Source organism: Pristiophorus japonicus, chromosome 2, assembly GCF_044704955.1.
Source record: "Pristiophorus japonicus isolate sPriJap1 chromosome 2, sPriJap1.hap1, whole genome shotgun sequence".
NCBI lineage: Eukaryota > Metazoa > Chordata > Chondrichthyes > Pristiophoridae > Pristiophorus > Pristiophorus japonicus.
In genome coordinates, this window is record NC_091978.1 from 307,303,548 (window position 1) to 307,318,074 (window position 14,527).

At 43.6% G+C, this 14,527-nt stretch overlaps 1 protein-coding gene across 1 annotated transcript in view; it reads right to left on the minus strand.

Annotated features, from left to right (window-relative positions):
- Nucleotides 1-3,960: 3,960 nt before the first annotated feature.
- Nucleotides 3,961-14,527, minus strand: part of ctso (cathepsin O) — an 86,012-nt gene continuing 75,445 nt past the window's right edge. The window contains exons 7-8 of the mRNA XM_070865243.1: nt 7,215-7,307; nt 3,961-4,764 (exon numbers count right to left, since the gene is read on the minus strand). Of these exons, the coding sequence (XP_070721344.1) occupies nt 4,730-4,764; nt 7,215-7,307 (128 nt within the window). The 3' untranslated portion in view covers nt 3,961-4,729. The remainder of the gene's footprint in view (nt 4,765-7,214; nt 7,308-14,527) is intronic.

Sequence of the window (14,527 nt, forward strand, 5' to 3'; positions counted from 1 at the left end):
GCTGGAAATTTGAAATAAAAGCAGAACATTTTTGAAATACGCAACTGGTCAGACAGCATCTCGGCCTGAGACATGGGTCGCGATTTCACCTACCTTGTCGGGTCCATTGAGGTTGGAATTGGTGGTGGGTCCCAATTTCGCTGCTGGCTCCAGCCCATTCTGTGACATTATTATATGTTGAATGGGCTTGTTAAGCCCACCCAGCGCATTGTCGACCAATTGAAGGAAGCGGGTCTGATGACGCAAGTTCCAAATTGATTTTGGAATTTATGCTGTCAGTGTTCTGCAGCATTGAGGTGCTGCAAATACTGATAGAGGTGCAAGGCTGAAGCCACGCTGTCCCATGACTCCCTCCACATGCCTATTAAAGGGGTCACAGCAAGATGGGAGTTCCTCTTCCCTTCCCATGGGTGGAACAGACCTACCCAGGACACCAACACAGCCTGGTTGCACGTTGCATAGGAGGACATAAGCAGGGATGTCGTCAGGAGGGCCTTGGTGCAGTGACTCAAACCTTTCAATGATCTCAGTAGATCACGAAACATTACTGCAAAGCCACACTCAACCTCATCCTGCTGTGTCATTCATCACATCCCCATCACTCTGCCTTCCCTATCCTACTCCTGCCATCCTTACTCATACCAACTTACCATGCACCTTCACCCATCTCTATCGACATTATCACATCCCCATTTCACTAGCCGCCCCACACACTCGCCCTCATCCTAGTCCAATCATATCAACTAACAATACACTTGTGTCTGTTAGCAAATGTTCATGTAATATTTCTGTTAATGTGCTGTCAAATATTGAAATCTTTATTTTCAACATTTTATGTTCTTGGACAGATTTGAGTGCACCTTTGGAAGTGACTTAGTGAGTTGCAGTGAATGGTGAGACATCATGAGATAATATAGGGATGCTTTATGGTGTGGGGTGGTGCCAACCTGGTGCATCATGTGGCAGCTATGGTGTACAGCATCGAGTAAAGTAAATCAGGGTATGGTGAAGCCATTCCTGGCCTCCCAGGCATCAAAGTGGTTGGGTGCTAATTCTCTGTGTCCTGTTCAGCATCAGGTGATTGCGGCGAAGGTTGGTGTTGTTGTTGGTTACTGTTCTTGTGCCGTGTGCTACTGGTGTTGGGGCTGATTCTGGTGGGATTCTGAGGACCAAGATAAGATAGTTTAAAGAGCACCAATGCTATTGTAATAGATGGCAGGTGAACTTGAGATGACAGAAGTGATCAGTCAATGGTGAGAGGATGTTCTGAAGAGGTAACACTGGATAGAGAGTTTCGCCAAACACTTGCAAACTGCATAAAGTGCAATCTGTCTTCAAAATGCAGTAAGCAACAACTTTTGATCTTGGAAAGTGAACAGCTGTGAGATGGGAGCTTTTGTTGCACAATTACAGTTGCCAAGTAAAGAAATGAATTCATGGTCACACAACTCCCGACGTCCTTACCTGAAGTGATTGCCGAGCAGTCTATACCCCGTGGACAACCTGGTAAAATGGTAAGTTCAGCTCAAAATTATTTTTAATAGGCTCTTAACAGGGTCATAATAACCTAAATTGCCTCCCCCGCCACTGGACGATGGGTCTGTTCAGCCCTGACCCTACCCGATATCTGGGAAAAAATTATTACTCAACCCGCCACCGAATGCGCCCACTGAGCCCGCAAAAAATCTCAGCCATGAACTCTGTTTCTCTCTCCACGCATGTTGTCTTGCCTACTGAACATTTTCTGTCTTCTCAGAGGTCTTCCTTTACCATCCGAGGGCTTGCATGCATCCAACAGCACACCCTACAGACTTAAAAAAACTTTTATCATCTATTGCAGCAAGCCATTACTACAATAAAATCAAAAGAAACCCAGTCCAAATGCTTAAATCCAAACTTACCTGAAAGATGTGTGTGTCTATTTAAGAGGTACTAACATTGCCACTGTAGAGGTGAATCTCATTGAAACATATAGGATTCTGAGGGGGATTGATAAAATAGATGCTGTGATTGTTTCTCCTGGCTGGAGTGTCTAGAAATAAGGGACCAAGGGCTAGAATTTCCATAGCCTAATGCACGTTTTACCGTGATTTTTTTCGCATTAAAAGTGCTTTTGTTCTTAAAATGAAGTGCACAAAATTCCCCAAAGTCTAAGAATGGATTTTCAAAATATCGCCGAAAAGTGGATCACCAATGTGCAACGCGAAAAAAAAACGCACCGTTTGGCCATTCGGCGAACCCGTTCTTGGATGAAAAAAAACATACGAGAAAAGCAGGCGTTGCAGCCTCAGAAACATCTGAAAGTAGGAAGACCTGCAAAAAAGGTAAGTTAAAGTTTAATTTTTTTTTATTCTTTACTCAGTTAAAGGTCTTGTAAATGTTTTGTGATTTTTGATTTTTTGCAATTTTTTTTTGTGTTTTCTCCCCTCCCAGGGCCTGTATTTTTTGCCGTTTTTTTAACGACAAGCTTATTCTGGTGATGTTTTTATTCTTATTTATTCACTAAAATTACGTTATTTATCAAATAACAACAGGCTGGGGAATTTCTAGCCCTAGTCTCAGGATAAGCCTTTTAAGACTGAGATGAGGAGAAATTTCTGCACTTAAAGGGTTGTGAATCTTTGGAATTATCTGCCTCAAAGAGTTGTGGATGCTCAGTCATTGAGTATATTCAAGGCGGAGAGGGATAGATTTTTGGATACTAGTGGAACAAAGGGATATGGGGATGGGACGGGAAAGTGGAGTTGAGGTCGAAGATCAGCCATGATCTTGTTGAATGATGGAGAAGGCTCGAGGGGCCATGTGGCCTACTCCTGCTTCCAATTCTTATGTTAAAAATGAGGACCGAAATTAAACATTGCAGGGTATAACATATTTAGAAAATATAGAGAAGGAAAAAGGAGAGGTGGAGTAAGTGTACGCATTAGAGATAATATAAAGGCAATAGAAAAAAGTAACACAGCTATCAGTAAGACAGAAATAGAAATCATGTGGATAGAGATAAAAGATAATAAAGGATTAATCACACTAACAGGGGTAGTCTATAGATCACCTAATAGTGGAAGGGAGATGGTGGAAGAAACATGTAAACAAATTAGGGAAATTAGTAAAAAAACAAAGAATAATAATGATGGGGAATTTCAACTACCACAAAATTGGTCAGAGCATGCGGAGTCAGGGCACAAATCGCAGAATGGATAGTTATAGCTGGCTTCAAGATAGAAATAGCAGCAGGAGTAGGCCATTTCGCTCCTCAAGCCATTCCACCATTCAATATCATGGCACTATCCCCATATCCCTTGATATCCAAGGCTAGATCTATCAGGAAAGGTGAACAGACTGGGTCCCTTTTCTCTTGAAAAGAGAAGGCTGAGGGGTGACCTAATTGAGGTATTTAAAATTATGAAAGGTTTTGATAGAGTAAATACAAAGAGAATGTTTCCATTTGTGAGGAAGAGCAAAACTAGAGGCCATCAATCTAAGACAGTCACCAAGAAATCAAATAGGGAATTCAGAAGCATCTTCTTTACCTAGAGAGTGGTGAGAATGTGGAACTTGCTACCACATAGAGTGGTTGAGGCAAATAATATAGATGTATTTAAGGGGAGGCTAGATAAGCATATGATGGCGAAGAGAATAGAGGGTTATGCTGATAGAGTTAAATGAGGAACGATGGGAGGAGGCTCGAGTGGAGCATAAATACCGGGATGGACTAATTGGGCTGAATGGCCTGTTTCGGTGCTGTATATTCCATGTAATTCTACATAAAGTTGGCAAACAACATTTTTTTTTAAAAAAAGAGCATTGGAGTATCATAGTTTGTAAGGAATCCATTTTGGGAACAATCGTTGTTAATCAGCATAATTTTAATGCATTGTTTTACGTCACAAGGCAAAGTTTTGTCATTTTGTTCCCTCTTTCTGTGGAAATCTACTGTGCCCAACAAAGAAAGACCAACAAATGTGGTGCCCATAAAGTGCTTTTATTCATCAGACACCTTCATGGAAAATTAACACAAATGAAAACTATTTTGAAATTTAAAGGACTTCACATTTATTGTAAATATGCACATTCCTTGGCACAATGGCATGTATAAGAACATATTCAAGAAATATCATAAAATTTTATATCAGCACAAATTACTTGATGCAATCACAAGACTTACTGAACTATAATGTAAAAGTTTTCCCCATTTTCAATGAAGCACCTTTGGGGATTCTCAGATAATAAATGTTATGAATACTGACAAGTGATGCTAATACCTGACTAATTCAATGCAAAGGCATCTTGGTATAAATTTTCTGAGGCTTTTCCATGGTGAAGTAGCTTGCCTACTGTCAGTGCATATCATAAAATAGTGAGCTTTGCACTGATTCATTTTCTGATGCGTGCTGGACGTATGCAAGATTCCTCGCCACTAACGCCGGGTTCAGCGCATTTAAAGTGAAACCTTCCTGTGTCCAGGCTAACATGATCACTTGAGCACAGGTGGTATTGGGAAATTAGGTAGGTCAGAGCGCATGCCTCTAAGGGGACCGGCATGAATCTCCTCCATTGATTTAAGTGGATGGAAAATCCAGTGGGTCCCTTTATAGGTGTGCACTCTGCCAACCCAATTCTCCGATCTTCGCTGCAGACCGAGTATTATCACCCCTCAGACTCATATTCGTTTGGTAGTAAAAGGCTGTCTCGCAGACAGACCAATGTCCAGGTAACAACAATGTTCTTCTCACACAATCCCTACTGCAACTGAATCAGCAATGCCTAGGAGAGTAAAGACAAACAATATTGAGAGAAGTTTATTGAGAAACTGTATTTCCCATTCGTAATAACCTTCATTCTTTCATTTCAAATTATTTTCCTACTTCTTCCCACCCAAATGAAAATGAAAAGAAACTTGCTCAGATGACTTATTCAACAGATCTCTCTCTGGTCAGCTGCTTTGAGGACATATGGAATTGGCATTCTTTCTGCTCCTGGATGTTGATTCCATGTCAAAGGAATCAAATCTTATTGATATCTTGGAGCTCAACATGGCTTGTATTGTGGAACTGGGATTATATGGACACAGATGATTAGCACTGGGCTGTCAAGGGTCAAGTCACAGATTTCCCATCATCATGCTCCAGCTGCTTAGGCATGCATTTGAGCTGCAGCATGAGATGAAAGGATGACAATTCTAGTTCTCAACAGCAAGAGGGTACAGCCCCATTATTTATTTGAAGATTTCTGTAACAGCCTTTTAGGGAAGTATTTTACATTAAAAGTACCATCACCGGGGTGGGTGTTAATGGCGGGGAGAGTGGGGGGGGGGGGGGGAAACTGAGTGATGCACTTTGTTCAACACTATCCTATCACCTCTGGACCTAGATTTAAGTCCAACTGAGATTAGTGGGATGATCTTTCCCTGCCAGATGTAAGGGTCGCAAGTGAAATAAGTATGGACAGTGTCAATCAAGTTTCTGATGGAAAGAGCTCCAAGGACAAACCTATCCTTAATTTGGCACTAGGTCATAAGAACAGGTGGTGTGTGAAATGGAAATGTTTTCCTGAGGTTGATAATTGGGTGCAATTTGAGGGGATAGTACAGCAAGCTTTACTCTGATATTTCTGATTCTGCACTGCTCAGGTGTCAGCCTCAGCCCATTGGTAGCACTTTCACCTGAGTCAGAGGGCTGTGGGTTCAAGCCCCACTCCAAAGACATGAGCACAAAACCTAGGCTACCACTCCAGTTCAGTACTGAGGGAGTGCTGCATTGTTGGAGGTGCTGTCTTTTGGATGAGACATTAAACCGAGCCCCCGTCTGCTCTCTCAGCTGGACATAAATGGTTGCATGACACTGTACAACGAAGAGCAGGAGAGTTCTCCGTGGTGTCCTTGCCAATATTTATCCTTCAACCAACATCACTAAAACAGAATATCTGGTCATTATCTCATTGCTGTTTGTGGGACCTTGTATGCAAATTGCTTGCCATGTTTCCTACATTACAACAGTGACTACACTTCAAAAGTACTTCATTAGCTCTAAAGCACTTTGGGACATGCTAGATTTTCCTGTGATTACCGCCATTTTTGGATGTACTTGGAGAGGCCAATTGAGGAAAATCTCATTTTGAGCCCTAATGCTGAATTCTCGCAATTAAAAACAGCTATTTTTCTCTTCCCTGCTGGGGTCGGCCCTTTACTCCCATTGCAACGCTCTACACGCATATAAATGAAGGCTGGTCGGAATGGTTAGCTGCAGGACTCCATTTCCCTCCTGACTGTCTATTGGTCACTAGCAACAAAAATACTTAATGAAAAGAGGTATTGGAGCCAAATTGTAGTGGACCACAAATACTTTTTGAAGGCCATAGAATGTTACAGAAATGGCCTCCAGAAGGTTTTACAAGAAGATGCGTTGCTGTATGTTTGAACAAAGATCCTGTTTATTTAAATTAATTTTCGGGATGTGGGCAATTTGCGCAAGGCCCTGAAAAGATAGGCCAGAAGCCTCCCAAGGTGCCTTATCAGCCTGGCTCTCTGTTATAGGGTTCCTCGTTTTCCTCAAAGCAGAGAAGCAGGGGAAGAAGGCCTCAACTAAACCCCATTATTTGAGGGACAGAAGTCTGCTATATGGAACTTAAAAATACCTACCAGCTACATGCCAGGACTGCCTTCTGATACGGTGGCTGCCCTGCAGAGTCAGTAGCTGTGTGGGGGTTGCATTCATTGCAAAGGTCACCTACTCATGTCCTTCTTAGACCTTCTTTCCATGAGGCCAAATAGCTGGGATCTCCTTTGACAGATCACGGACACATAAGTCAAATGAAGTCTTTAATTTGTGGACTTGGTGGCATGAAGAACCACAAGTCTGACACAGAACAAAGAAAATCAGGTCTTGGCTCTTTCCGGTGCTACAGCTAGTTTAACACTGCTGTGACATCTGGTTTTCTTCCTTCTGAAATGAACTCCCAATAGAGGGCTTCAATGGCATTTCTACTTCACTATGAATATTTAATGATGTGGAAGGAGGAAAATTGGACTGGTTCTTAACAGGGTGACACTGTTGCAACTTTTGGCACTAAACTGAACAAGGATGAAAATCCAGTACTGAGTATCTGAAATAGGAAAATGTTGTATTCTAACATTCATTGCCTTGACTACAAAAATTCATCAAAGTACATTCCCCAAATTTCTATTTAATGAACTGCACACTGCATAGAAAACTTACCACAAACATTTTTTCCCATTTTGATGTATACATAGCCATCAATTCCCCATTTGGTTCCCCATGAATTCCGTACAATCCAGTAAGGAATATCACCTGTTTTCAAGAAAAAAGTGCCAGATGTTATTTTTATGTCACATTTGCCTAACTTGATTCATGGAAGCCAATATCCACAGACCACTAGTGTCAACCATTGCAGGACTGATCAAACATAATCAGAGCAGAACCTAAATAAGATTGCTTCCATATTGAGTACTATGCTTGTCTCTAACTTCAGTATGGAGATTTCAAGATATGTTGATGTAAGTAATTATGTGATATAAAAATTAATGGTTGGAAAATCATGGGATTTGTACCTGTGATTCCCCGTGATATGCTCTCTGTAAATACTGCCCCTCCTCTGGGAGCATAGGATCGGCTCAATATATTTCAATGTCATTAGAATTAAAAGCAATTGAGTTTTATTTTCAATGAAAACTATTTGAAATGTGCAGTTTTATTATTACATTTTAACAATTTATTATTTGGCCAGCAGCTTTAAAAACTCCATATTAAAATGAGGAATTAGGACAAGTATACCACTCAAAACTGTACATTTTCCAAAAGCACTGCATTATCCAATAAAGAACTGAAGTGGGTAGAGTATACTTTTACTGATGCTTACACACTATTAAGTGTAAAATCAAGTATTCAAACATTTGCAGAGCCAATGAGACATAAAACTGAAAATTTAAACAGGCATCATGATAAGTACTAAAATTAGCTTTTTAAAACCATGAATAAGAATTGATGGTATTCTGGTCAAGTTGCAACTGTGCATCAGTGATAATTAATGATTATTTTTGATATAAAAAAAGTGTTCTATTTTGATTTATGTTACTTTAAAGCAAACAATTCCGATGCCCCGATATTTACCATTAATAGAGTTAAAGGTGGAGGATTTCTGGACAGGACACCCTACAGGAATGAACTACAGGAGGTCTTGTAAATTTTCTCCCCGCCAGATAGCCAGCCAAATTGACAGAGTGACTGCCTATCGGGGGGGAAGCGGCCGGGAAGCAGATGGCATGTAAGTAGGAGATTGCAGGTTGTGGTGGGGCCGATTACAGGGGATGGTGGGAGTGGGACATGAGGCAGGGGTGGGGGGTGGAGCAGTTGGAGATTGTGGGTTTTGGGGTAGTCGAAGATCGCGGAGGGAATTGGACATGGGGGGTGGGCGAGTCGGAGATTACGGGGTGGAGAGCATTGGACATCGCCGTGTCTGTAAAGAGGTTAGTTTAGAAAGAGAGACTTACATTTATATAGCGCCTTTCATGACCACTGGACTTCTCAAAGTGCTTTAGAGCCAATGAAGTACTTTTTGAAGTGTTGTAATGTGGGTAATGCGCCAATTTGCGCACAGCAAGCTCCTATAAACAGCAATGTGATAATGACCAGATAATTTTGTTTTTATGTTATGTTGATTGGGGGATAAATATTGGCCAGGACACCCGGGATAACTCCGCTGCTCTTGTTCAAAATATAGGGTACTGGGGGAAATCGCACCTGCTCCTCCTGACCCACAAGCAGTACTGTAAATGCAATTACTTCATGGATTCGGCCCTCCTTTAACCTGCCGGGATTCCCGAGCCAAGGTAACCCTGGCCTCCATGGGACATAGCCTCCTTAAAAGATTTTACTGACTGACCCAACTTCTGAGAATCGATGGGTTGCCACCCACCCCCAACTCGCCTCCGTTAAAACCAGAAGTCCCACATCCGTTAAAACCGGAAGTGAGTGGGATGGGGTCAGGTTTCAGAATTAAATTTTTTTTATATTATATTATGTTATATTATATTAAGGGTAGCATTACTGCCAGTATTTAAGACACTATCTTAACAATGAAATTCCTGAAAACTTTTGCCGTTCCTGTAGTATGGCTATCAATTATTTAAGCTCAAATTCCACAGAATGTATAATATCTACAGACCAATAAAAATAAATAGCCAAACTGGAAGCAATACGGTGGAGGAGGATTTCCTGGAGTGCATAAGGGATGGTTTTCTAGACCAATATGTCGAGGAACCAACTAGGGGGGAGGCCATCTTAGACTGGGTGTTGTGTAATGAGAGAGGATTAATTAGCAATCTCATTGTGCGAGGCCCCTTGGGGAAGAGTGACCATAATATGGTGGAATTCTGCATTAGGATGGAGAATGAAACAGTTAATTCAGAGACCATGGTCCAGAACTTAAAGAAGGGTAACTTTGAAGGTATGAGGCATGAATTGGCTAAGATAGATTGGCTAATGATACTTAAGGGGTTGACTGTGGATGGGCAATGGCAGACATTTAGAGACCGCATGGATGAATTACAACAATTGTACATTCCTGTCTGGCGTAAAAATAAAAAAGGGAAGGTGGCTCAACCGTGGCTATCTAGGGAAATCAGGGATAGTATTAAAGCCAAGGAAATGACATACAAATTGGCCAGAAATAGCAGCGAACCTGGGGACTGGGAGAAATTTAGAACTCAGCAGAGGAGGACAAAGGGTTTGATTAGGGCAGGGAAAATGGAGTACGAGAAGTAGCTTGCAGGGAACATTAAGGCGGATTGCAAAAGTTTCTATAGGTATGTAAAGAGAAAAAGGTTAGTAAAGACAAACGTAGGTCCCCTGCAGTCAGAATCAGGGGAAGTCATAACGGGGAACAAAGAAATGGCAGACCAATTGAACAAGTACTTTGGTTCAGTATTCACTAAGGAGGACACAAACAACCTTCCGGATATAAAAGGGGTCAGAGGGTCTAGTATGGAGGAGGAACTGAGGGAAATCTTTATTAGTCGGGAAATTGTGTTGGGGAAATTGATGGGATTGAAGGCCAATAAATCCCCAGGGCCTGATGGACTGCATCCCAGAGTACTTAAGGAGGTGGCCTTGGAAATAGCGGATTCATTGACAGTCATTTTCCAACATTCCATTGACTCTGGATCAGTTCCTATCGAGTGGAGGGTAGCCAATGTAACTCCACTTTTTAAAAAAGGAGGGAGAGAGAAAGCAGGGAATTATGGACCGGTCAGCCTGACCTCAGTAGTGGGTAAAATTATGGAATCAATTATTAAGGATGTCATAAGCAGCGCATTTGGAAAATGGTGACATGATAGGTCCAAGTCAGCATGGATTTGTGAAAGGGAATTCATGCTTGACAAATCTTCTGGAATTTTTTGAGGATGTTTCCAATAAAGTGGACAAAGGAGTACCAGTTGATGTGGTATATTTGGACTTTCAGAAGGCTTTCGACAAGGTCCCACACAGGAGATTAATGTGCAAAGTTAAAGCACATGGGATTGGGGTAGTGTGCTGACGTGGATTGAGAACTGGTTGTCAGACAGGAAGCAAAGAGTAGGAGTAAATGGGTACTTTTCGGAATGGCAGGCAGTGACTAGTGGGGTACCGCAGGGTTCTGTGCTGGGGCCCCAGCTGTTTACATTGTACATTAATGATTTAGACGAGGGGATTAAATGTAGTATCTCCAAATTTGCGGATGACACTAAGTTGGGTGGCAGTGTGAGCTGCGAGGAGGATGCTATGAGGCTGCAGAGTGACTTGGATAGGTTAGGTGAGTGGGCAAATGCGTGGCAGATGAAGTATAATGTGGATAAATGTGAGGTTATCCACTTTGGTGGTAAAAACAGAGAGACAGACTATTATCTGAATGGTGACAGATTAGGAAAAGGGAAGGTGCAACGAGACCTGGGTGTCATGGTACATCAGTCATTGAAGGTTGGCATGCAGGTACAGCAGGCGGTTAAGAAAGCAAATGGCATGTTGGCCTTCATAGCGAGGGGATTTGAGTACAGGGGCAGGGAGGTGTTGCTACTGTTGTACAGGGCCTTGGTGAGGCCACACCTGGAGTATTGTGTACAGTTTTGGTCTCCTAACTTGAGGAAGGACATTCTTGCTATTGAGGGAGTGCAGCGAAGATTCACCAGACTGATTCCCGGGATGGTGGGACTGACCTATCAAGAAAGACTGGATCAACTGGGCTTGTATTCACTGGAGTTCAGAAGAGTGAGAGGGGACCTCATAGAAACGTTTAAAATTCTGACGGGTTTGGACAGGTTGGATGCAGGAAGAATGTTCCCAATGTTGGGGAAGTCCAGAACCAGGGGTCACAGTCTAAGGATAAGGGGTAAGCCATTTAGGACCGAGATAAGGAGAAACTTCTTCACCCAGAGAGTGGTGAACCTGTGGAATTCTCTACCACAGAAAGTAGTTGAGGCCAATTCACTAAATATATTCAAAAGGGAGTTAGATGAAGTCCTTATTACTCGGGGGATCAAGGGGTATGGCGTGAAAGCAGGAAGGGGGTACTGAAGTTTCATGTTCAGCCATGAACTCATTGAATGGCGGTGCAGGCTAGAAGGGCTGAATGGCCTGCTCCTGCTCCTATTTTCTATGTTTCTATGAAAGGTATCTAATGGTAGGGTTGCTAACAATAAAGGCAGTAAACTTTAACAGTTGAGGTAAATCAGGACACCGGAGACTCGGCGGAGCGGGCAGGATGGGGCTACTTTTTTCGGCGCCGTTTCCAGCGCGCAAAGTCGGCGCATTTAAGGTAAGTGCGCTGAAAAAAGGGGTTGGGGAAATTGGGCCCAATGTCTGAGTGCTGCAGTGGAAGCTTTGACTCCTGTCATGCAAGCTCAGACTGCTCTCATGCAGGCTCAGCTTGCTGCCATCGTGGCTGTGGTTACCAGTGTTGAAAGGGGCTTGCAGACTGTCACGGCAGTTCAGCAATCTGTGTGCCAACAGATTATTAGTATTGCTGAGGTGCCACCCTGGGGGAGTAGCACTGGCTACGTGGAGCACGAACCTGCTGCCCTCTCTCAGGATGATCATATTCATCCTCCCACCACTGCCACTTCGCTAGTTCGCCAGTTTCCTTGTTGTTGCCCATCAGCCAGTCAGTGACCGAGTAGGATGGGGATTTGGGGTTGTGTTCCGTGGAAGCATGGTCGAATGAGGTGGCAGCCTGTCCGGAGACAGGATGTGCTGGTTGCCTCCTCCGTTCCTCCTCTTCCTGCTTTCCCACCTCCTCCATGGAGGAATTAAGGGTTACGGGGAGCGGGCGGGTAAGTGGAGCTGAGTCCACGGCCAGATCAGCCATGATCTTGTTGAATGGCGGAGCAGGCTCGAGGGGCTAGATGGCCTACTCCTGTTCCTAATTCTTATGTTCCTCCCTTTGCAAGAAGCTTGTACACTTCTTCATTGCCTCTGCTCCCGCTCCCCATCATGCTGCAGGCCAAGGGGGATTAGAGCAACCATGACTGGGAGCAAGTGGTCTGACCAGAACCCTTAAAAGTCAGAACCAAGCCCTTCTCCATGTGCAGCACCACTCCCTGTCACCCCACCAACATTAAACAATACTGGAAAGCACCAAATACTTCTACAAAATTTCCACAGAGCCAGTAGAAATTAATTAGCAATTAACCTGAGTGTGGTTGATGATCCCTTTAAATATTGTTGGTGGGGGTCCTTGCTCCTGCTGGACACATGTTCAGCTGTGCGAGGTTAACACAAGTTTGAGGATCGAAATGGCAGTGCTGGCATCAAATTAGCATTGCACACTGATTGACATCACAATCTTCTGACCGTACATACTTCCAGCGCACCCTTCTAACGCTGGCCCTACCGCCCTCACCAAAATGGTGCCTGGCATGGTCCATACCAGAAGTCGACACGTGTGCGTGGATGCGATTTTTGACAGAAAATGGCACCCGTCGCGCAAAAAATTGGGTGCTACGGAGCCAAATTTCTATCCCACTTTCTTCCCCAGCAGTGGGAGGAAGAAACCTGTGGCTGACACCAGGAAGGCGTGGTTGGAGGTGGCCAAGGTCAGCAGCAAGAGGTCAGTGCCATGGATTCAGTGCAGGAAGTGCTTTAATGACCTAAGCAAGTCAGGAAAGGCGAGTACAGTTGCACATTCACCTACATCCTGCTGTGCACATCACCCCAACCCCTCACTTTGCCTTCGCAAGCCTACTCCATCACATCACTTCTCACATCCACTTACCTTGCACACACCCATCCTTCTCTTTCTAAGCACTTCCCCACATCCCCATCTATCCATGCACCACTTCCACTCACCATCGTCCTCATGTAATTTTATGCCTTTCCGTCAGTCACCCTCACCAATTGCTCTCCATCCATTGGGTGAACACATGCCGTTACTCTCAATCACAGGTCTGTTCTTTCCCTTGTTGCAGGAAAAAGAGCACCGAACACGAGTGAGAGGGAGAGAACCAGAGGTGTGCTTCTGCAGATTTGCCAGCACATAAATGCAGAGGAGGATTCGCTGGAGGTCAGTGGTGTTTTGGCATCCTTACCCATTGGAGATGGGAAGCTCCCAGCCAACTGGTGACATAATTATCATGCAGAGACCCACATATCATATAGCACTGTCATATTGACTTGATTTCAACAGCGAGTGAAATATGATCATCTTCATGATGATAACTTGCCACATTCTTACCTTGCCAGGACTAATTCACGTCTTTTATCTTCGACTGGACCTTCATGCGTGCAGCAGAAGTCGGGAGGAGGTCGCAGACGCTGATTATTCAGAGGAGCTGATTCCCTCTGAGGGTGCAGCGTCATAGGACTCATGGATTCCATGCTCCAGCTCAGATACGCAACAAATTGTATTTATATAGTGCCTTTAACGTAATAAAACATCCCAAGGTGCTTCACAGGAGCATTGTAAAACATTGACACTGAGCCACATAAGGAGATATTAAGGCAGCTCTTGGTCAAAAAGGAAGGTTTTAAGGAGCGTCTCCAAGGAGAGAGGCTGAAAGGTAGAGTGAGGGAATTCCAGAGCATAGGGCCTTGGTAACTGAAGGCACAACCACCATTGGTGGAGCAATGAAAATAGAGGATGCTCAAGAGACCAGAATTAGAGGAGAGTAGATATCTCGGACGGTTGTAGGGCAGGAGATTATAGAAATAGGGAGGGGTGAAACATGCAGGGATTTCAAAATAACGATGAGAACTTTAAAATTGCTTAATGTAGGTCAGCGAACACAGGGGCAGTGTGAACGGGACTTAGTTCGAGTTAGGACACAGGCAGCAGAGTTTTGGATGACGTCAAGTTTACGGAGCGTAGAACGTGGGAGGCGAGCCAGGAGTGCATTGGAATAGACAAGACTAGAAGTAACAAAGGTATGGATGAGGGTTTCCGCAGCAGATGAGCTGAGGCAGGTGTGAAGTTGGGTGATGTTCCTGAGATAGGAATAGGCGGTTTTAGTGATGGCGTGGATATCTGGTCAGAAGCTAGAGGC